The sequence below is a fragment of the Hyposmocoma kahamanoa genome, unplaced genomic scaffold, assembly GCF_003589595.1.
Source record: "Hyposmocoma kahamanoa isolate Upper Pololo Valley unplaced genomic scaffold, ASM358959v1 151435, whole genome shotgun sequence".
Lineage (NCBI taxonomy): Eukaryota > Metazoa > Arthropoda > Insecta > Lepidoptera > Cosmopterigidae > Hyposmocoma > Hyposmocoma kahamanoa.
Window position 1 is genome coordinate 850 of NW_020653536.1, and position 25,929 is coordinate 26,778.

Below are 25,929 nucleotides of genomic sequence, written 5' to 3' on the forward strand. Positions count from 1 at the left end.
TGACATCTGGTTATTGCGTCAAAAACTACTTTTAATATGAAATTAACAATTCAAATAATATACAGAAATAATTAAGTAAAATTCAACCTTGTGCGGTACGATCAACTATCATAACACGATGGATCAGATAATCGATCTCTACAATATTTAAATCCAATATTCGGTAGTGCGCTTGTGGATTCGTGTTCATGCATTTCAAAGTGCTATTCGCTGGAAAATAAAAGGAATAATGTGTCACATGTTTACAGTATTTTATATTACATAAACGGATGTAATTTTTTTATGTTCAAGTTATTTGCTTACTGCGTGTTTATACAGTTTATTGCCACTTTATCATTCATAGTAATTTAGTTTATCTAATGTATTATGTCTTATTACAGAGTGGAAGACATGCTGAGATGGGTAACAGGAGTAAACAATGTCGCAAGCGTGCACCCTGTCCAAGAACGCCCACTTGATCTCTTACCCGAAGGTGAATTTACTGAAAGTAATAGGTGTTAAAGTAACTATATTTTTTAAGTACGTGTGTAAAGGCATTTGCCTTCTGATATTACAGAGTTACATTACAGATACTTCAAAGTACAACGGTACTGTTGTACTTTGAAGCTAGTGAAAGTGTGCCCACGCTGGTTTTGCACACACAAAATCAATCAAATCCTGTATGTGTGAGTGACGACATAATCTCGCTTTGAGATTGAAGGTCATATTGTAGTATATTCTATTTTAATTAACTTGTAACGTCATTCGTACCATAAAAATATACCACTTTATCACGTTTGGCAATGAGCAGCAAATGTTTATCAACCAGATTTGAAGAAGTTGCCAAAGACAATGAACAAAAGTGGTTTGATTTTAGGAGGTTTTCACTTAATTTAACTGTTCTAATCCTTCGGGACAAAAGTAAACTCTAACGTTATTGAAAACCATAGCATGATCATTTTAGTAAGTAAGTAAGGTAAGTAAATGTGCTGGTGAAATTACGTGCACATGAAACTTTTCAATCTATGTCTCAGGGTGATGAGCGCAGAGGCAGTGCACTTCAGATCTTGGCGATTTAAATCTCTGAGTGACACTGTAACTGTTATGGCCAGGCGTATCGCTTACCATCAGGCGCACGACTTGTTCGTCCCATCACTTAAGAAAAAAGTAATAAATAAAATAAGTAACGCACACACTCATAACGGTAGGGAAACCCGGTGTCGCGGGTTCCATAAGAGAAATAAATGTGGACCATACAAATATTTTTCCCGGCCCGGGAATCGAACCCTGGACCTCTGCGTGAAAAACCAACATTGTAACCGTTCGGCCACGAAGGCAGTTAATCAAACAAAATTACATGAACATTATGACGTTTCTAGTGGGCAATGGCGAGCGCGCAATATCCGGCATGGAAGTCCCAGTGAGTCCGAGCACCAAACCCATCTCCGGTGCCACGCAGACAGTCGCTGTCACCTTAGTTAAGGGAGAAAAAGGTCTCGGCTTCACCATTACCACGAGAGACAACCCCACTGGAGGACACTGCCCTATTTACATTAAGAATATTCTACCTAAGGTAATATACTATATAATTCATTGGCGTTGTTTGGTGGATTGCGTTGTTAAAAAATATACATAATTTAATTGAGAAAGAAGATATCCAAAATATTAACTTTAGAACCTTAGTTCTAAAGTCCAGAGTCATGGTACCAAAATTTCGATTAACAAAGGTAAACGATTATTCAATGGGGAACTGTATAAGTTTTCACAATAAGCTTCCGGGGTATATATTATATAAAAATATATAAATGGATATAAAATTATCATTTCCTAAGTTTAAAACTTACTTTAAAAATATTTTAATTGAAGTCATATTTCAAAATTGAAGACTCCGCGTTAGACAAAGATGTATGAAAAGACGATATGGGCCTATATTCCACACAAATTTGATTCAAAGTGTAGTCCATGGCATTTAAGTCTGTTTGAAAAGAGCAATCCCTAGAGTTTCTTGCTCGTTCTTCTCAGGGAAGTCAGCATAGTGAATGTGCAGTAGCTTAAAAAGCGATGTTTTCAAGTGTAAATTTATATTTACTTACAAACTAAATGATTCTTTGAATTTGACTTTGGAATTCAATAATCTACTGAGATTTCTGTACTGACACAGTACTAAGAAAACCGACCTCAAAAGTACGTGGAATTACATCTATTTGCCAAGTTTTATTGCAATATCCTCTAGTTCGCGACTATACATGTTTTGACACAGGAGACAATAAAAATCGGTTCTCACTACTCAACGTATATTGAGAGAAAAAAGCGCCTTGAATTGGAGAATAGCAAAACCAACCATTAAAATAATTGCTCCTTAAGAAAAATATAGGGGCTATTTATAAAAATGAACGACCATGCGTGAATAGCCACCCTTAGAGGTGGATGATTTTCTTCAAAATGAAATGGGACCACTATGGAGGTACCCTCTTTCCAATAAAAAAGAATCATGAAAATCGGTTCACAAATACCGGAGTTATCGCGTAACATACATACAAAAAAATATACCGACGAATTGAGAACCTCATCCTTTTTTTGAAGTCAGTTAAAAACAAATCATATTAAAACTATCTTTCACTTAATTTTGTGCATCTCTTTTATTAGTATCTCTGTTAAATAACTTTATGAATAACTATAGATAAGGTTCCAACACAGACCAAACATTTACTTCCGTGTTTCCAATTGACTGCTTTCAAATGTTGAATGAAGTAGGTAATTTTGTGTCGAGTCTATTTCTGGCGAACAGATAGTGTTTAATTATTTGACTGCTGATCTGTTGCCTGTCAAGGCAAATCTGTTTTCAAGGCGAAGATTAGGCAAGCGTGCGCCATCTTCGACCATATCTTCACTAACCTTCAGGTCAGATTGTGGTCAATGCTTGTTTATAAAGTGCCTGTTTGTCACTCATAACTTTAGGAAAAAAAATAACTATCGACTCTAAGTTGACACAAGTACTCTTTCTTTCGTGTTTATTTTGTTACAATTTTTTCAGGAATTATATTTATTGCAATTTCTAAAGTCTTTATTAGAATAAAGTACTAGTATAAATTTAGGCTTGGCAAACTAAAGCACATAAGTCAAAAACCAACATCATTCATTTTAATCAAAACATCGACCGATTAAAGCTAATAAGTCGAATTCGTTTGTGTCTTTACATCTACCGACGTTATAACAAAACGGAAGTACAAACTTTGTTAGTGTATTTAACGTCGACTTTTAAAAGCGTTGCGTCGTTGCAAACTATAATTTCAACGCACCGAGTGCCATACACGATCAGCTCGTGATCGCAACGTACGTAACGCCCCGCTTAAACGGCCCTACCTACATGGCAGTCCGTCGCGCAAGCAGGAAACTGATCACACATTATCCTGTGTAAGGCCCACGTATGGAGTCTCGCAGGACGCATTACAGGATTGCAGGATGGCTTGCACGTTGCTACATTCATAATCCTTTTCCAAAAGCCGATTGCGATGCAAGATAATTACCTTTTACTTACGCACGCAGCACCCCTCCTTGCTGCTTCGTCTTCTTGCTCGTTCTCCGATGCGCACGCGTTCCGTCGCCGCTGCGCGCCGTTTCAACGCACTACGTGGCATGTAGTTCTAATTTATATACAGTATACCGCAGCGTCACGGTGCGTCAACGTGAAGGGTGCTGGTGAAATTACAAGCGCGTGGGACTTGTCAAGGTGACGGGCACAGTGGCAGTGCCTCTCAGATCTTGGCGATTTAAAGCTCTTAGTGACACTGCAACTGTTATGGACAAGCGTGTAGCTTACCATCAGGTGCACGTCTTGTTCGTCCCGTCACTTGATATCATTAAAAAAAGTCACCATTCAGGCATTATAATGCGGACGCAACGCATCGTGCGGCATCGCTCTAACTCTTTAAAATAGTCGTCATCGTTGTTACGACTGTCGTTACAACAGATTCATTGCTTCCGGCTACCATTTGATATTCCTTTGTGCCTAAGAGGCATGAATTAATTATCAATTATCAAATTCGACTTTGGTATTCTTTTTCCATAAAGAGTTTTGTCACTGAGGTAAGATTAAGGCTATATGTCTTGGTTTATCTAGGTTAATCTACACGACACGGTTAATTTACATCATTAACACGCTAATGTACGTACAGTTAATTTCAAAAGTAGTTGATTATGTAAAGTTTTTTATATTTTAATTAAATAATATTTAAGCGAATTGAGGAAAGAATATTTGAAGGTAAATGTGTAAAAAGGTAAACATATGAAGGTAAAAATTGCCCGTGTAAAGGTACTTTATGATCACTTTTGGAACATTATACTTAAGGGGAATTGGTTCTTTTTGGTTAAGGGGAATTGGTTGAGAAATAAAATATACTCTCTTGCTGTAAAATAAACTCGAGTCATGGTTTGTCAGTCGTGTTTCGAGCTTCATATTTCACTTCAGGATTCTGTTTTCACTATCAATTAAATAAACAAGTTGAATTCTTATTTGTAATGTCGAAAACCGATTTTTGTGTGGCCGAAATACGTCAAAACGTCTATATTGGGTTTTTTCGTTTAGAGCTAGAGTTCATTATGTAGAAATTCCACTTTAAGGTTCCTATATCTGTGTATCGACACGATCGATCCTTAAATTGATGTGTATTTAGAGTTATCTGATCATAAAAAGCTTGTTTCTTAATGTTATGATGCTATTATAATATGAAAAACAGAGTGAACTTTTGTATTTGACTATACTGACTAACATTCTTAAATCTGTTACTTAAGTTCCATGAAAACATGCCTACTATTTCGTATGTACTATTGGAGTATATACGGAAACATATTGTACCATAGATATTTATTGATATCTTCAGGGAGCAGCAGTAACAGACGGACGACTTCGTGCAGGCGATAAGCTCGTGTCCGTTAACAACATATCAGTGTCAGGGCTGACACAGCAACAAGTGGTCACGTTACTTCGGAACACACCCACTGACTCCACCGTAGACATTGTCGTCGAGAGAACTGTGCCCAACAGGACTCAGGTCAGTCAGTCTATTAGTTGTATTATTATGTCGTTACCGGTATTTTTGCAAAAAAATCGTTCTTCCATTTCCTATTGTGTTAATCGTAATGAAGTCATTCACAGTACATTTACTCAAATATTTTATATGCCCGTAAAAATATACATAATTTAAATAAGAAAGAAAATATCCGTAATATTAACCTTAGAGCTAAGTCCAAACTCATGGTACCACGATTTCGTTTAACCAAGGTAAACAACTCTTTTATGGGGAACTGTATACGTTTTTACAATAAGATTCCGGAGCATATATTAAGTTTATCATTTCCTAAGTTTAGAAACTACATTAAAAATATTTTGATCGAAAAATCATATTACAAAATTGAAGACTACGTGTTAGATAAAGATGTATGGAAAGACGACATGGCTCCAGAATCCACACAAATTTGATTCAAAGTATTCCATAGCATTTAAGTTTATTTGCAAAGAGCAATCCCTAGAGTTTCTTGCTCCTTCTTCTCAGGGAGGTCAGCGTAGAGAACGAGCAGTAGCTTAAATGTGACGTTTTCAAGTGTAAATTTATTTTACCTATGGAATAAATAATCTTTGACTTTGACTTTGACTTTGAAGATTATTGCGTTGGCGGAGTGTGTATGGTCGCCACAACTCATTACGCGATCTTATGTAACGTCTTATCTAACGTCTTAAACAGGGGGTTTACTCTCGTTCTCCGTCATCCGTCCGAAGCAATTGCTTTAAAAAAAATTAAAATTTTATTTATAATAATAATAACGCAAACACTCAACATAGCCCCGCACTACGGTAACCCTGTGTCGCGGGTGCCATGGACACCAAACCACAAACTACACCCAAACTCACGAAAGAAATAAATGTAGGCCATATAAATATTTCTCCCGGCCCGGGAATCGAACCGGGACCCCGATTCAGAACTCTTCGATATCTTAACCGAATAGTTCGATTGGATATCGTTCTTGAATCAAAGGGCGCATTCCGAGCTATTCAGAATATTCGAGTTAAAACGTTCGATTCGGATTCGGATACGATGTCGTTATCCTACAGCGTTTACGGAGTTAGTCGGCGAATATAGATTATAAGAAAAACGAAATCCTTTTATATATATTTTTAAGACTAAAGGCCTAAAATATAGGAACGCATTAGTCTCGCATTAAAATAAATTAATAAAATTGAACAAAATCAAAATTTTATTTAAAATAATAAAAGATTTTTATATTACATTCTTGCTTTGTAAACAAAAGGACGTTCGGTAACTTTCATTCGATAACTGTGTTCTGAATAACGTTTGTAGTCTTTGCCGGTCGAGAAGTACAAGTAATTCGTACGGGTGTGACGTCATTTCGGTTCGGTTATTGTGAATAAATATATAGAGAAATCGTAAGATATCTAATCGAATCGGTCGACAACAGAGTTATCGTAAGGTTCAGAATCGACCTGATGGGACCTCTGCGTGGCAGTCAGGCATGGCAACCGTTCGGCCACGGAAGCAGTAGCTGTCAAATAAGTAATCCTCGACGATATTGAAAGATACATAATGCGAATGAACCTTCATACTAGACATTGGCTTTCGATTTGGTCGAGTATTACTTATTTGACAGTAATTGTTTCGATGAATGTCGGACGGAAAACGGGAGTAGACCCCCAGTTATGAAGAATTTTCATTAGACGCCAGTCAATATTAGTAGTTGTACGCACACTGTTTTCAATGAGACACAGAACTCTTAGTTCTAACAAAAGTACGCTGCATATTTACACTCTGGAATGCTCTTATAATGCTCTGGTATGCTCTTATAAATAGAGTTGACACTAAGTCAGGACTTGAGTATAATTTCAAGCACTGACAATACGACCGTAATAGCTAAGACTTGAGTATGATTTCTAGTGCTTTAAATCATACTCAAATCCTGACTCGAGCATTGAGTAGAGTTCTGGAATACGAACCTTAGAGTCGTATTCTAGAACTGTACTCAATGCTCAAGTCAGGATTTGAGCAGACTTGAGTATGATTTCAAGCACTGGAAATACGACTCTAATAGCAAGAACTTGAGTATGATTTCTAGTGCTTTAAATCATACTCATGTCATGACTTGAGCAATGAGTAGAGTTCTGGAATACGACCCTTAGTCTTAAACTGAGCTTGTTTTTATCTGTACAATTTAATTCTACTTAGTACTAGAAATAAAATTCGCTTCAGTGCATGACAATTACTTGTGTCTTCTTGACTCCTGCGACACGCAACAAAAGGAAGCTAATCGTTTGAAATATAATTCTTAGAATTCATAAAATATACTCAAATCAAAAGACTCAGAAGCGATCAAATTAATCAAAATCAAACTGCTTATAATATAAATCAACCTTGCGTAGTTGAACTTTCTATTAATACCGTAATTGGTCAGGAAACAATTGAAACGAGAATCTTAAGTTCATTAATATGAGGTTAATTTCTAATTAAATATTCAGATACGGTTAATTAGTTCGATCGCTCTGTTAATTTTTATATTTATTTGACAGAGAGTGGAACCCCAACAAAGTCCAACAAAATATGTGGAGAAGCCCATAGGATCACCAAATAGCATAGTTATTAACAAGTCTGACGACACTAAGCCCGAAGGCCGTGTTTCGAGTATGGTACACGCTATCAACCAGAACAGCACGAATAACTCTATACGAGGGAGGATACCGAAAAGTGCTTCTAAAGATGAACTTCTCAAAAAAGACCAGTCAGCAGATAGTGCGTTGCAGGAGGCTCTAAATTCTTCCTCGAATTCTGTAAGTATTTTTTGTATTTATTTACTTTAATAAGATAATTTTTTACTTTTAAAATACCCTTTTTTTTTTTTGTAAGTATTTTTTGTATTTATTTACTTTAATAAGATAATTTTTTACTTTTAAAATACCCTTTTTTTTTTTTGTAAGTATTTTTTGTATTTATTTACTTTAATAAGATAATTTTTTACTTTTAAAATACCCTGTGGTTGTAAATGAAAAGATCGCGGAATAATTAAAAATAAAAGCCGAAAAAAATTCAAACAAAATAGTTACATTTTTATTTACAATGACAAAATATTTCTTCTTGTTACACTATCGTAGTAAAGTAATATTTAGTTACATCTTACGTATTTCATATATCTTGAAAAGAAATTACACATATTGAAGTTTCAATTAAAATATGTCATATTACAGATTTTAGGTCTTCGAAACCGTCTAATCCTTCGACTGGACGTACCTGTCCATGACTCCGAGAAGGCAGGCCTCGGTATAAGCGTAAAGGGCAAGGTCACAGTTGGTCAAGACCCACAGGACCTTGGCATCTTCATCAAGTCAGTATTGCATGGTGGCGCAGCTTCTAGAGATGGCAGGTTAGTTAAATATATTAAAGATTTTTTAATTCAGAATTTAGTTGGTGAACTACATATAGAGCCGAATATGACTTAGGGTTCTGTTTGAAAATCAAGTTTTAGTTACGCATTACATTTTCCAACAAATACGAGTTATAGATAATAAAAATATAAAATAAAGATAATAAATATCAGTTAGTAAAGAACTTTTTACTTATGTTTTTATCTTTATGTAAGTAATTGTGTTTTAATTTAATTTAACCATTTTGTTTATAATTTTCTTTTGTAGTTATTATGTTTTTTCCTTGTGTGGTGTCGTTTGTGGTAATCAAATGAATGCTTTTTCTTTCTATCTGCTTCTTTGTAATATTCAAAGTTTCCGTTGAAATAACCTCGACTACTTACGGCATAAAAATATTAAAAGATACCCTATTGAAAAAAAGGTATCTTTAAAGCGCCTCCTATAATCTTTTACCTATGTTGAGACATTGTCGTGGTCGCAATATTGAAGTTGTATTATTATTTCAGACTGCACACAAACGACCAGCTGCTAAGCGTGAACGGAGTGACACTAGTTGGTCAGTCGAACGCTGAAGCGATGGAGACACTTCGCCGCGCCTTGTTGCACTCTCGTCCGCACGTTCACGGCAGCATTTCGCTTACGATCGCAAGACGGACTGGTAACTTTCTTTTGTTGCAAATAAAATTCAAGAGCAAAAACTACGAATTTAAAATCATAATATCAGATAGTGAATTTCAGTTTCATCAAACTATAAATCAAACTTCTTTGTACCCTTGGTAACATTGGTGTATTAAGAGTTAACGTATTGTCATAATGTTTTGCCATTACAGACAGCATGGACAGTCTAGCAAGGTGGAAAGACGACACTCCACCCAATGGAAACGACACCGGCAACTCAAACGAAAATTCTCAGAACTACAACACAGTCATATACAATTCTGGTTCAACCGATAAAGAAAATAAATCGTTAGACAACTTCAACCATAATAACCGTGAAGGTAACGAACGAGGTTTTGACAACCACGATGTAAGAGGGAGCAAGAAACATGCTTCGATAGTAACGATAAACAATAACACGAGTTGGGTGTCAAACCAATCGGATGACAGCAAAGGGTATTTAGAAAGAGACAAAGATACAGTACCACATGATCCAAAGAGAGATAGCTTTGAGTGGAGTCGTTTGGATGGTTGGAATCCTGTGATAGATAGACTGACCGGGCTTAGGAACGAGAGTTATTACATGGCTACGCAGACAGATGGTCCAATGACAAACGGACACCATTACCGACCAAATCACGGCCATGTCCACATGTCAAGGTCGCCGCCTGCGCACCATAATGTCATTATTGAAGAAGATTATGGTACTACGAGGTAAATATTTTGTAATAGGATACCCTAAAAGCCCCCGAATGAAAAATATGCAGAACAATAAATACAGTAGAAGTGCTTAATGAACGTGCCAACAGCACAGTCCTCATTGTCTAACTTATTCAGTCCGCCATTGTATGTTACGGTCGTGTCAATTACCTCGCGCAAAACCTCTAAAATTGTACAAAAATGCCTCATTTTGCTACATGGAATGCAAAAATGATAGTTGCACCGTGTAATATTATCCACAGTGGTGTTTCTATCATCGTTAAGTCTTATTTTAATTAATTTAAATAAATTTGAAATTCTCTGTTTATATCGCAATATGTTTTTTGTTTCAAGAAACGAAAGTAAACATTTATACCGCTGCAACATGGTGATTTTTTTTGAAAACTAAGTAAACATTTCTAATTCGTCGTCGTTCAGATATTAACCGATAGATGGCAGTACATTGATTGAAATTGCAATATACAATCAAAACGTAGGAAATTGAAATTTCAACGATATGCCAACAGGATAAAGTTTAAATTATATTAACAATCTAGAATTTGTTATATCTTTTTAAATTAGAAACTACGACCAAGCATTAACAAAGATTTTATTGTGTTTAACGTATGATTGTGTGAATTTTGGCAACAGCGGTTTTGATATTAATCGAGGTTGCTCGTTAATGAAATGCATATAGAAGATGAATTTAAATGAACGAGGGATTTAAAGTTAGCCAAATTAATTTTATATTTATCGTAATCATATATGACCACTATATAATTATATATTTTTTATATGAAACTACGAGTAGCATCCGAAAAAAATATGTGCTAGGATCATTTGTCACCACCACAACCACGTTTGCGCTGATAGCCTCAATTATGATCTGCACTAGAGTTTCTCCTTATTTAATTCTCAGGGGCAGTGGTAGCGGTAACGGTGGTGGCGAGTCGGGCAGCGAGTGCGGCGCAGGCTTTAGCAGAGACGCAGTCGGCCGGCGCTCTATGTCAGAGAAGAGGCATGCTGCCATGGACGCTAAGCAGACCGGCACCTATCGCAAGATCAAGGAAACGAAGGCGATTAATGGTAAGTTTGTTACAATTATCTTCTTTGATTAGGATGACATAACGATTCCGTTAATAAGAATGTGAAGAAAATAGCCACCACTCTCGATACACGTTCAAAAGTTGGAATAGCTGTGATGAGGATTTCATAGACCTCCACACTAGTTGAGACTAATGGCCCATTTAGATGGAGAGAGTTTATCGCACGCTTCGTGACGAAAAATCGTACGCGATTATCGTAAGCAATAATCGCCATAAGATTATCGTATCATAATGTTTACATTCAGGCATGAACTAAAATCTCGCCTACGATTATGTCATACGAGATTCGCAAGCAACTTAATCGCCTCCTCGACTGTTTACATAGATAAATATGTAATAAGGAGATTCTTGCTTACGAGGTTTCGACTTGTCTAAACACGATCTCGTATGACATTTTTTCAAGTTCATACGATTATCCTACAAATCGGTTCGAACCGTTTTGAGTGCGAGAATTGCCATTCGAGTTGAGTGATTACTGCGGTATTGACTATGGACATATCAAAATGACGCAAAAATCATTCAGATTTGGAATTGCATAGAAATATACATTTTTTTATTTTATTTTTTCAAATTTTATAACATTTCTTAATCCAAAATTTTATTTCGTTCTCGTTTCATTAATTCTTGTCTTAGAAAAGCAGTGATAATCAAAACACCCTCGTGCACTGCACTCGTAGTAGAAACGGCTGGCACAGAAACTCGAAATACGATTTTTGCTTTCGAGTTCTGTTTACACGGAGACGTTCAATATTCAAAGGCGAGGCGATTATCGCTCACGTGGACCGTCGATAATCGGGAATGTTTAGACAAGGAAAGTTTTTTATATCCTTTCGATAATCATATGTTCGAGACGAGAAACTCTCTCCATCTAAATGAGCCTTAAAGTAGTGCTCTGTCACTCGTCGAGGTTACGCGATAAGTGCCTACAGCTGAGTGTATCGCCGACAGTGCATGCGCTCAGACTAGTATTATATACACATTACAATCCTTGTACAACCCCAGCATTCGGTTCCGCACGACTGCACACGGCGGGCAACGTTATTTTCACCTCTGCGTGCGTGCTTAGGTTCCTTTTTCCTCGTAGTTGCTACTGGTGTCATTGGTCAGATTTAGTAGGCTATTATAGCGTAGGTACTTTCGATTTTGTATGAGAGATGTATTTGTTACCTAGTAACTATTAAGTAATCTGTGACTAAACTCGGTGGCCCAACGGTTTGCACAACGGCGCTGGATGAGGAGGTCCTGGATCCCATTCCCGGTAGGACCAAATTTGGGAAACGAACTTTATAAACTGGTTCTGGTCTGGGTATTCTGTGGAAGTGCACCAGAGGGAATTCAGTTGTTTTTGGTACAAATAGTATAGGGAGATCAGGTAATTGATCTAGGATCCTATTTGGAGACCAGGTAACTGGTGGTTGTAACATTATTATTATTATTATTATGACGTCAAAATGACTAAACGCATACATATGCACTACATTTACACCACATTTGCACTACTAATTCTCGTTTCTTCTCATTATTCCTTTAGCCATGCAAGTCGGACCATCGTTAGGTATGAGAAAATCCTCCAGCTTAGAGTCTTTACAAACGGCCATACAAGAAAACCAAAGGAATCCCCGCAACGAAACTATTTATGCGCGAGGGCATCCACGTGAGTACTCATTGTGTTGTTGTAATAATACAGTATGCTATATAATTACACTGATCTATTCACCGAGTAACTGGTGTTCTCCTTGGGAAAACCCTGTACTTTCGCAAAATACGCTGTTAACCAGGATGATCCTATATCTAGATTCTAATTATATGACGAGACTCCTCAACCAGATAATTGGTTTCACTATTCAGCGCAATTATGTAGATACTTTGTTTTGCACCAGTAGAATTTTGTTTCTATTTTCATTTTTTTCTTGTTAATGTTGTGTTGGAGGAATTAATAATAAACTTTTTCTTTTGTAGCGCTAAAGCATTGGTTAACCGACGACAATCACGGCCTTGACACGATGGTGCGGGGATCGCCGCAACAGTCGTCGCTATCACATAAGAAACCTTCGTTGTTCAAGTCGTTGTCTACAATGTTCAGGTAAGTACTTACTTCCTATTTGATATGCTTTGCGCAACTGGACTAGTATGGTACTGTAAGACTCTTGGGACTGGCGTTTTTATTCTTTGATACTACTGAATAGTACATTGTGTATTAAGGAAAGTAGATAGGACATTACTAACGAGGGTCTGTTAGCAGCCCGAAGCCAAAGGCTGAGGGCTTTAATGACTCGAGTTTTATATTTTTTACCATCCCTGATTCATACAATGTTTTTCATCACATTTGCGAGGAAATAAATACAATATAAATATGGTTCACAACGTAACAATCATGGATTTGGCAAAAGGCGGGTATTTTGTTTCTTTTTAAAAATTCTTCCATAGATACTAACAACTCGAACAAAAATGTTGTAAAAAGAAAACACTTTTGTAAAAAAAATTAGTTAAATTTTTGTACAGACAATAATTAAAATCAATTATAAGAAATTCTTAATAAAAATAATAAGTATGTAAGGAGTATGTGGCTTAATTGCAATTAAATTTCTGTTTGGATGTAACATTTTAAGCGAATGCTTTAATTTTGCTTTAAGTAACCTGCTTGTTTGAACTTGAACCTGACCTATGTAAGAAAATATGTCGTGCTACAAATTAAAAAAGCTCCTTGCCGACCATGGCTGTAATGGAAAGAAAAAAGGCCCGTGGGCTTTATTTGGGGCATTACTATAGTCAAGTTAGCCATCATACAATCATACTATTTACGAGCAAGTGTGATGAAAATAATTATAAAACAGTCTTTGATTTGATTCGTTATTGAAAATAATCATGCTAATACCATTGACTTACAATTATATGGACGTCGGGTCCGCTTGTAAGGCGCTAAAATCGTATACAGAGCGCCAAACTCCGCTTTAGTCTTCATTTGTTCGACTGACAGCGCGATACTGCGATGACATTACAATTTAAATTTCGAATAGGTTGACTTGGGACATTTTTTTCGTGGTTTTTGTATTAGACCCGTCGTCCATTTATTTGTAAGTCAATGGCTAATACCAAATATTCATTAATGACCGTGACATGATAATAACTTTATTTACAGGGTTAAGAGTTCGCAAGCTTGACACTTAAGATTTAAATTTAACTCTAAACCGCTCGCGATAAGAGCGGTCCAAAGTTCTAAATCTTGATATGCTTTTGACTGTTACTTGACTATAAGGCAATTAGAAAAATCTTGCATTAGGTCCTTGAGCCTTGTGTTGATTCGTCGGTGCTTGATAAAATACGATGAATCCGAAATATTGGTTTGTTTGAAAAAACAAACTTACGCGATTTTAGATCCGGAAAATATAGTTTCATTTCCAACGTTAAAAGCAGATTGATTAACTATGTCCTAAAACCCATCTAATAACTAGAGCTACATAAAACTGAAGCATGTCGTTTATTGAAGGATTGGCAAGCCGAACAAGAAGACTGAGCAAGAGATCTACGGACGATCACAGCCTGGCAGATCTTCGGAGAAGTCATTATCCCGCGAAGCGCTGGAGCGCCACAACCGCATTGATGAGAGGATGGATGACGCCAACCCACCGACGCTACAGAAGTCTATTCAAAGGTGATTCAAAATAATGACCTAAATACCAACTTGATATTATATTGAAATACTATTTAAGTATATTGAAAACGTTGTAGACGTTTTATTTGCAAAATAACACTAATTGGATACTTTCTATTTTTATAAATAGTAGTTACATCGAGGCCACTAGAGTACAAAGATATTGTATTGCAAACTTTTGGTAATGCTACGTTTTGTAAGACGTTTCAAATTTAGTTTTAATGCGATTTCGCAATTTTTCTCCAAGAGGAAAAGAGATATAAAAATAACAAAATCATTTTCATTATTTCAATACAATTGGTTATTTGGCGTCTTTATAATTATATTGCAGTTATAGTTACGTTACCGTAGCTGCGGGAGTTCTTCGAAAGACCCGCGACCTGTTTTTTGGCTTGTATTTAGTTTGTACGTTATACAATAAAGTTTATTATGGTATAGCTATGAAAATTCGTTTAAATTACTTTTCGCGCCAATGTAAATTGAACCTAACACTGCATAGGCATAATATTGCAGTTAGTAAAACGCTTTTCCTTGAAAAGTTGCGTAGAGATAATACTTTTACTGTTAGACGATAAAGTATTGTGGAAGAACTGCCTCCGTGGCCGAACGGTTACCATACTGGTTTGCCACGCAGAGGTCCCGTGTTCGATTGTCGGATAGGGAGAAATACTTGTATGGCCTACATTTATTTCTCTCGTGAGTTTGAGTGTAATTTGTGGTTGTCTCTGTGTGTGTCCATGGCACCCTCGACACAGGGTTTCCCCAATGCGGGGCTATTAGAGTGTGCGTTATTTGTTATTATTATACTTATTTATTAGTAGTGGTTACAGTTCCGTCAGTCCTTACTGTCCCTAAAATGAATTGTAGGAGCCTTCCTGTTGACCCTTGCATCAACCATATTTGACATTTAATAGTTACCGTTACTGGCGGGTACACTGACAACTGGGGTAGCTCAACGGTTATAGTGGGTGCTGGATGAGGAGTTCCCGGGTACAATTCCCAGTAAAACCAATTTGAGAAATTAACTTTTCTAAATTGGTTCTGGTCTGGGTGTTCTAGGTAGCTCCCAAGGGAATTCCGTTGCTCTAGTACAAAAAGTACAGATAACTCTCTAGTTTGTGACCAAGTAATTGGTGTGGCTGTCTGGTACAAAAAATCTACACAAAGAAAGAATGTGGGTCAGTATACAGACGTGTTTTTTATGATATCAAGTGACGGGATGAACAAGTCCTGCGCCTGGTGTTAGCTACACACCTGTCCATAGTAGTTGCAGCGCCACTCAGAGCTTTAAGTCGTAAAGATCTGAGGGGCTTTGCCAATACGCCTGTCGCCTTTAAACATAAGTTGACAAGTGACACCCTTACCCGTCAAAACCGGAACGCAGTAATGCTCAAATTACTGCTTGGCGGCAGAAATAGATAAGTAAGTGGCTCTTTATGCGGGTGCGTAGGACGTGCCCAAAAGGATGTAGGTTAAATAGACTTGCCCAGAATTTACACTTGTGAATTGCGACCACCAGGCCTGATGTCCAGCACTCGCGGCAGAGCAGCGGCAGCGGCGAGCGATCGTCGCACAAGTCGTTACGCCACAACGCACCGCCGTACCGCGCCCCACCCGCACGTATGCAGCCTACGCACCAAGCGCAGGTTAGCCTACTCTGTTATGCCTATTTTTGTTAAGTCCGTTATTCACCAAAATGGGTATAAGAGATGACATTAAACAAACAATCAGATTTCATTAAATCAGAAAGGAGATGGGAAAAAATGAGACTCAATAGATGTATAGAAAACATTTTCTTTCTATTCTGGTGGATAGTTGGCTTTTTTTTCTGTTATCTGTAAATTTATTGTATTAATTCATAATCACGTTTTGGTAACAAACTACTGTCATCAACGAATGTATGCAACTGGTTGTTGGACTCGAATAGAAGTTTTAAGATTCAGTGCGATGACCTCAGGAGAGGGTGAATAAAAATAATATTTCTAATTACTGGTTTTCTTTATAACAGGCAATAGACAGTGCATATGGTCCACAAGGTCACTACGTCAATTACGATGAAATTCAACAGAATCTAAAGTGAGTACCAGCTTAATTTATTATACATTGTTGTGTTATGATACTCCAGTTATTTATTGCCATCAAAACAAATAACTTTCTTTGACGACGTGACATTGTGATTAACGGTAAATCACAAGGAAACGTGCTTACAATTAGGATGAGTCGGATTAATTAAAAATTAGTGATAACAAAACATACGACAGCGACTCTGAAAAATAATGTTGCCATGTTATTGTATACTGATGTGATTGGTTCAATTCTCAATTAGGTAACAAAAATACAGAAACAGAATCAGTTAAAAATAAACTTTAAAAATGTTTGACTATTAATCTGCTCAACAATAACTTGTTGACATTTAGTGTATACTTAATTTAATATAAATAATTTATTTATTAATTTAGATATAATTAATTTACTTTGACGACCTATTGAGCGAATCAGTGAAGTAGTAGACAGCACTATTTTTAACCGATTTCAATAAAAAAGAGGAGGTTCTCAATTCTTAGTTATTTTGATTTTGTTTTCGTCAGCAGTAGTCGACAGCTGACTGTAGATCACCTGTAGACTCTTTTAAGTTCATAATTTTCGTAGTCGAAAATGTCCTTTTTATTATTTCATCAAAAACTGGCAGCCCACTAAACATCAGATAACTATTTCCAATTAAATATCTGTCTTATAAGCTATCGAGGTTTGTAGGTGTTCGCGATTTCGATAGTAACTATTTAGATATCTACAGTGTGTTTTTTTTTAATGGGACAGCATGGGGGAATCCGAAACTATATTCGGTACAAGTAAACTTTGTTAGAAAATATGTAGGTAATACATATATTAAATAGGATCAACTTCTGCTGTCCCAATTTATTCTCCCAATACAATGAAATTATCGTTACATGAAACCGAGTCGACCAGACTTTAAAAAATTAATTAATTCTATTCATTTTTAATGTACATCACACGCTTGACCAAAAAAATTATTGACGATTCCAAGACAGTTTCCTTATATTTCCTATAGTTTCGGATTTCCTCATACTGTCCCATTTAAAAAACACACTGTATATAAATTTAGAAAGTCGTAAACGTAAAAGTTCATAGTGATTATAGAAATGCTGTGTTAAAAATGTTAGTTTCATATTTTTGTGTTTGCAATTTATTAAAAAAATTATTGTTATTCGTTTGACCACTAACGTATTAAGACAATTCTTGTAATGGTTACATAAAAGTTACTTAGTACCAGCAATTAAACATCATTATACAGAAACACTATATAGCAGGTTACATACATTTCTGAGAAGATATAGCGACTGTATTATCGGTTCTTCTAACTATTTACTTGAAACCAAATACACAGAAACAGTATTTACAGTAAATGAACTATTAATTGATCCTACGGAGGTATTCATACTATGGACCCGCCAATTATTTGCATAAATAAAAGATGCAAATAACAAAACGACTTAATTCTTAATCACATGCATATTTTATTATATTAAAATATTGACCTTTGAAAGTAAGATTCTGTCATTATCATTTATTTATATTTATAAAGCATTGAGTAAAAACCCATCAGCTTAAATAGGTAACAAATAATCGATGAGCCAAAAACAAAACGACTTCAATTCTAGGCACATGCATATTTTATTCTATTAAAATTAAAAATAATTATATTGGCCTTATCTTCTTATTTATTTATATAAAGAGCATTGGTTAAAAAAGCCATCAGCTTCAAAAGATAACAAATAATCACCAAACCTAAAATGTACTAACTAAATCGTATAAAAACTGTGACCAGAAAATCCTGCTCTGTTTTTTTTCATTATTTGATAATTTTTATTGCTATGAAAATGGTTCGCAAAGAACGTGATGGAATTTTGACACTCGACATGTTGCGCAATATAATTCAATTACCTATGTAATTTGTTCTACAGATGTCACTAACGTTGCCACTTAGATAATTTACTCATTGTACTTTACTAATATCATTATACTAAATCACTATACTACTTTTCGACCTCAATTAGAAATTCATTTGAGCTCCAAAAGTAATTTGTAAATAAACTATAAAAGCGACTGTATTAACGCGTCCATAACTTTGCTTTAAAAATATAAAGTTTGTTTCCATCCATAACTCTGTGTGTACAGTCAACTACACATTTCGCTCTACTACGCTTTGTCAGTAAGTAACGCTGAGTTAAAATAGTGTACATCCCAGCGTGCTGATGACTGTAATTACGTGTTTTAAGTAGTTTGAATCAAATTACGCGCATCAGTCAACCGCGTTTTTTACGTTAGATTTTTTTCTCTAGCGTACAATAGTGTTAATTTCAGCGCCCGCCGAGAGAAGCTAAGCGAAGTCCAAATCGGTCAAATGCGTCGTCAGGTGCATGTGCAGCGAGAACGTGCCAAGGCCGAAGAGGAGAGGTAATACAAACTCTAGCGCAACGTATGTACTTTCTCGGGTTTCCCGTTTCGCCACTGCCAAACGCCAATGTACAGCGATGTAATCTCCCCACTATTACAAGGTTCTGAAATGATCGATTGATCATGAAAGTTTTGTTTTAATCATAACATATAATAACCCCATTCTACACGTGTCTCTAACAAACATTTAAGACTATTATAGTGGAAATCAAACATTCCAATGCCGCTTGGACACTAAACCGGTAATTTTCAGGTTAGGTTTTTCTACCTCATTTCGGTGGCAATTTTTATTATTTAAGTATTTGAGAATATTATCGTGAATCGCACCCCTCATGGAAATATGGCATAAGTGGAGTTATGTCAAAAATGTTTATTGCTTCATTAGATACAGAAAATTATAACCTACATCCTTTTCAATTCTTGTAACTCTATCTACAATATTGGGTTATATTTTTAACCGACTAAAAAAGAGGATGTTCTCAATTCGATTGTATGTTTTTTTTTGTATGTATGTTACGCGATAACTCCGATATTTGTGAACCGATTTTCATGACTTTTTTTGTTCGAAAGAGGGTACTTCAGGCGTGGTCCCATTTAAATTCGAAGAAAATATTCCACCTCTAAGTGTGGCAAACTAGGAGATGAATGACTTTTGATGCCGGTTTGTTTAGTACTCTGTACTGAAATTATTCTGTATCTAATTAATAATATATAATATAATAAACGTTTTTGACGTAACTCATGCCATTATGCCATTCTTCCATGAGGGATGCGAATATTAAATAATGTTTCAGGTTACTACACTCGAATATTAAATAATACTTCATGATAATATTCTACAATATTTAAATAATCAAAATTGCCGCCGAAATTAGATAGAGGAGCTGAGCTGAAAATTACCCAAACATGCTTTAAGAGTTGTGTGAACATGCAAGTTTCCTAATGATGATCAATTAAAATATAATAATACTGGGCTTATCTAGCTTAACGCCACATGACTAACAATAAAAATAACAACTTGTGCATGACCTAACCACTAAATAAGTAACTCAATAAATATTAGTAATATATAAACGTGCATATATACGTAAATAATTTACACCTTTGGGTTTAATTCTGTAAAATCTTACAATCAAATAGGCAATTAAGTAATCGACGTAAAAGTCAAAGGTTGTTTAACGATTAACCATAGACTGTATTTTTCCTGCTTCTCCGTTCACCTTTGACACCGGTAAGATGCATGTGCTGCGTAATATTTCCTTGTGTCCTTTATGTTAATTAGTATGTTTGTTGCACAATTGAACTTAACTACTTACCAAGGTACGCTTATTGTAAAAATGGAGCTTGCCATATGCACCACGTTGTTGACATGACATCATAGTATTATGAACTTACGTCATTCATTAGTTATAATATAGGTATACACGTAGAATCATAAATTCCGTAAATTTTTTTTGACATAGAGGACATTAAAAAAACAATTTAGTAAAAACAGTTTTGCTTTACAAATAGAATTGTGGTATCAGAATAACTTGAAATACACGCGTTCAGTTATCTACAGATTTTTGTCAATTTCTTTATTTGAAAGACTGTGACTTCTCTACACTACTACATATATAGTGTAGTACCTATTTATTTAACAACAGTAAAACATTTATGTCTACAAAAAGACCTCGGCCTGATCCCCTACGACTGATCCACCGCCAATTTTAAGTCCGAACTGATCCCCTCTGTATTATGCAAGTCTCAACAGATCCCCTCATTGTATTTGTAAGGTAAGTACAGCCGCGAGAAAAGGAAGTTTTAAAATCAAATATTCCTTTATTGGGCAACCGTGATCAAATGTTATAATTATCACAGACTTTTTTTTCTGTTACAGGTCATTAATATTGACACATTTATATATATAAATACATTTTCTTGTTGACTGTACCACGGTACCTACCAAGAATAAGCTCGTAAGTACCAAGGTATCAGGTGGGAATAAAATATTAATATTTATTCTTGATCCCCTGCGTAGGGGTTCCAATGAAAATAGAAAATAATATAAAATAAAACGGATCCACCAGGGGATCGGTTATAAGGGATCAGAAGGGAATAACTCCAAAAGACCGGGTTCTTATTTACATATTTGCTGTGGAATAAACCTAGGACACGCAAAAACTTCGCAAGATTTCTATACAAATAACTGCTGATTAGTATTAATGGTCAATACGTTATTGACTTGATTGTTATGCACAAAACTGACTAATGGATATTTGCTAGTAACCTATCACAAATACGAATTACTTTGTTCCGGATTTAGTTACACCGATCACTTCTTTTCATCAGTGCGTTGACTACTTTGGCATCAATTTGTAATGCAGAAATATCTTATAATAGACGTATTATTTCACCGAGAGACTATTATTAGAATTATTACTACACATACATAATTGTATTATTTTAACACAAGTCTGCTTGGTCAATTCATGTTTAGTCGACTGTTTGTTTTCTATATAATTTGAATTTTGGTTAAATAATTATTCTTAGATAAAATTGTATCTACATAAACAACTAGAAGAATTTTAGGCTGCTCGAAACAATATTGAAATATCTCAGATAGGTTAGGTAAGTATTGTGAATTGCAGAGTGACTGCAGCGCTTGCATAGTTTTGGCCAAATGAAATTAAATCTATTCAATATTCACCGAAAGATTTTCGGAGAAACAATATCACGTTTCTAACTTGTGATAGGTCGCAGGCACGATAAAGAGGCAGATATTAGACAAACACTCAGCTGTAAACCTAAGCACATCTTAAATTATGTACATAGGGTAATTAAGAGTACCTTACGTGTCTCATGCATAGCATGCCTATTGTAGTTAAATGATTGTTATTAGCGCCCAGTTCCTAGTTTATGTCTTCCGTATTGCTAAATATAGATAAGTTAGAATGAGAATGTTTTAGACTACTATATTCTTTGTAGAGATACAATAGTTGCAGGATGTCTCACGTAGAAGTGAGTTTGATAAGTATATAACATACTCTAGGAAACGAAATTTTATTAGCCCTATAGGAAATATTTGGTAAAACCGAAGAGTTCCTAGAATATTTAGTTCTTAGGTTATCGCGATTGTTACACATTGGAAACTACTTGTTTTCGGATCTAAATCGCATATATGTGTATGTTTTTTTTAAACAAAACAACTTTTCGAGCCCTTTACAGGTTCCATGACCAGTCTGCCGTGACCATGGGACCTGTAAAGGGCCCGAAACATTAGTTGTTCATTATTTTATTTACATTAAAAACAATATTTTTCAAAGATTGCAGAAAAAACTTTATTCGTGTTATGATGATAGAAGTTTTATTTTTTTTCTTTACCGTGTATTTTATTGTGAGTTATCGTGAGTACGCAAATGAATATCTAAGGTCTCTTTGATACCTTAGATATTCAGTTGCGTAAAGTTTTCTTTTCAATACCTAATCAAAAACGATGTTACAAAGAGGTGCGATTATATGGTCATAATCACCAGTAGAAATACTTCTGCTGTAGTGATCATGTGACCGTATGTACTTGTTTGTAAAATATAGTTATACAATTCCTCCCACCAATTTCCGATTGCACGCGCATATTTTAGTCATATTATTGCACCTTTATAACACATCTGGTAAAATATATGTCACAGTGATTACATATGTACATGTCCATAGTCAATGTTCTACTTCTGTTTCAATAAGGTGTGATTATATGTAGGACTAAAAATACATTTTGTTCACAGTCGTCGAGTAGGATCGGGTGGTTACCACTCACAGCGCTCTTGTAGAGAGGGCGGGGCCCGACCGCAGTCCAACTACTACGAATACGAGAGCGCACCACCGCGACGTCCTGGGAAGCTTTCGCATTACCACTGACCGATTGAACAAACACTAGTATTGCAGGAATTTAAAGAACTTACTTCGTCTACTAACGATATGAAAAATAGTGCGTACATTTAAAGGTCCAAATGTAATTTTCTGACTTCCTTGTTATAAGTAACGCATTTGCATTTTGGTAACTTTCGAGACATTGCCAATGTCTTAAAGTTTTCTTTTCTTTCAAAAATGTTCATTACAGATATATATATATATATGTATATACATAGATAGGATTATACATCTATAATAATATAAAATCGCGTTTCACCGATTTTAAATAAGTGAATAACTCAATTCCGCTAAAAATGTCGATTACGTTAGTTATGATAAGGAGGGCAGAATTATTGTGAGCTTTTCCCACGTAACTAATTCTGATAAAGAGCATAGTAGAGTATGGACTATTAATTAATCCCTCAGTCGATATGTATACAGTTAATGAAAATTGTAACTTAGTAAGTTTTAGAATTCTGCGATGTATTGGAAAATCCGGAAATATATCGTACCATTAACAATGACCCTTGGTATACAAAAGCCACATACGTTAGAGGCTTTTATCACATGAAAGTTAATAATATAAAATATTACCTATATATTAAATAAAACAAATTATGTCTATGTGAAATTTTATAACTCTCTTATTTAAGCTTAAAAAATTTGTCGACAAATTTCGTTTGTAGTATTTGTTATTTAGCAGATGTGGTTTTATTACACCAAAGGTGCCAATTGTGCAAACTACTAAAATGTATTGTACATTTCAGTAGTTTACACTTTCGATTACACAGAACATCACCATTCTTAATAAAAAAATACATGATATTTGCATCCATGTTATCTACCCACTGACACTTTATATTATCAAGAACTAGTAGTACCCTATGTATGTAAAGAAAGGAACATAGTCTGTGTATTATCTGTTTAGATCATTAGCTTTCTACGTGATTATAGTTTAAAACCAATTCAATTTCAAATTTAGTAAGTATCAACTAAAAGCGTTACACATTAGAGCGAGGTCACACGATATGTTGCGTCGGGATTGCAACGCTTGATCGGTGACTCTGCGTTGTACCCCGTCAGACCCGGGTTCGATTCCCGGATCGGAAGAAATTTTTGTATAGCCTACATTTATTTCTCTCGTGAGTCATTTGTGGTTGTATATTTGTGTGTCCATGGCACCTGTGATACATGGTTTCCCTAGTGCGGGGTTCATGAGTGTGTGCGTGTACCACATATAAGTTAGAACTATATGCCACATGGTGCGTTGAAACTGCGCGCGGTGACGGAACGCGTGCACATCGGACAAGGAACCAAACCAAACCACCAACCAAAGGAACCAAGACGAAGCGGAGAGGGGTGTTGCTGTGCGTATGGAAGCGGGGGCGTTGCGTTGCGACACCGCATTGCTCTTGTGGCATCTTCGGTCGGTGCTATGAAATTGTAACGTTGCGACGACGCAACGCAGCCTGTGTGGCATCGCTCCTAAGCTTGCTTATTACGAGGATATTCTAAAGTCTCACTTTCTTATTTCAAGCACGTCCATACGGCGCAGGCTTTACCGCGCGTTTACTTGCCCAAATGAAGTTTGTGTAGACGCATAAATTAATAAAACACGTTAGTGTTTGTAAAGGGTATTTTGCCATCGACACGTTCATTTGTGCAAATAAGCGGGTGAAGCTTGAGCTTGTAAGCGGACCTTTATATATTTTAAAGCGTTATCGTGCATCCCGGTGCCATTTGTACCATAGTCGCTGTGGTAGTTTAATTCAATAACTGATATACATCGACTAAAATATCCAGCGAAATAGCTATCGAATTAAACCAGTTTATCACCCGAGAGAGATTATTACGTGAGAGGTAAAATTGTGGAAATTCGGTCGAATTTTTGTTATTTTCGTTATTTGTGTTCTACTTCGTCCTTTACTTTCTTTTAATATAGGTACTTACGATGGCAGTGATTCCTTATACTTAAACTAGTGATGTAAATACATAGTGTGATGTATATTACATAATGTACATTCCCTTTGTAGTGGAGTTATAAGTAAATCAAAGAAGCTTTAAATTTTAGAATAGACATAGATCGTTTACAATCTGATAACACTTGTGACTGAGCCCTAATTTATTTAGTGATTAAAATTGTATTTTTTACCAATGGATAACCATTGGTTCTCGATGTCAATGCAAAGACACTAGTACCATAAACTACGTATTATTTTCATGTTAGCGTTATAAATTGCAGATTTATTTAAGAAATCACGTCTTAATCATTTATCTCATTCCGATAATTTCACTGTTATTGTGATATTTTAGCATTATTAGTAAGTGATATGATTATGATATAGTTACAAATATACTTTCTAGAAAGCTAGATGGCGTCCATAATGTAAATATAATATAAGAAAAGATATGGGAGATTAATTTTGTATAAAATTATTACTTTCATTTTTCACCATCATGACTTTATTTTTAATTTATGATATTAAATGATATGAACAAAATATTTAGAAAAAAATGTTGTTTGCAAACTAGGATTTGCTCCGAAGTGCCCATAATTTTTGTACATAATGTAAAACATGTTGTTTGTAACGGGTTTGTAAGAGATATCAATTTGTATAGAATATTTTATAATAATAGAGATATTCAATCACGAATTGGCCATGTGTACCTAAAATAAATAAAAGTATTATCTACTTATTCATAGTTTTTATTTTCAGCTGAATTACCAAATTACTGAACTATTATTTTTTCAATAAAAATTATTCCATTTCAGAATTGCATATTTTGGGTCAATGCCATCTAGCGACAAACTACAGAACTACTTTTAATAGAGTCATAGCGGGGTGCATTTTTTATGGCACCGCGGAAACTATATACGTATAATTAACAATTTCGGTTTTACGTAGGGCGCATTATAAGTTTCCGGAATGAATTAGAAAAAAATACTATAAATGGTCAGAAATGAATTTATTGCGTCTTAAAATATTCTCCGTTAGCGTTAATGCACTTTTTCATACGAATGCACCAATTTTGAAAACATTATACCA

General features: G+C 35.5%; 1 protein-coding gene across 2 annotated transcripts; it reads left to right on the forward strand.

Annotated features, from left to right (window-relative positions):
• Positions 1-370: 370 nt before the first annotated feature.
• On the forward strand, positions 371-23,392 carry LOC113240554 (partitioning defective 3 homolog). 2 transcript variants are annotated; one of them, XM_026477889.1, is made up of 15 exons: positions 371-472; positions 1,359-1,552; positions 4,860-5,030; positions 7,556-7,813; positions 8,228-8,403; positions 8,911-9,062; positions 9,235-9,775; positions 10,680-10,846; positions 12,398-12,520; positions 12,826-12,949; positions 14,354-14,518; positions 16,038-16,164; positions 16,527-16,594; positions 18,902-18,994; positions 22,756-23,392. In XM_026477889.1, exons 1-15 carry the CDS (start codon positions 391-393, stop codon positions 22,886-22,888), a joined length of 2,574 nt encoding a protein of 857 aa, XP_026333674.1. In that variant the 5' UTR covers positions 371-390; the 3' UTR covers positions 22,889-23,392. The 2 variants fall into 2 exon arrangements, with proteins under 2 accessions (XP_026333674.1, XP_026333675.1); XM_026477890.1 differs by lacking the exon at positions 18,902-18,994.
• Positions 23,393-25,929: the final 2,537 nt, after the last annotated feature.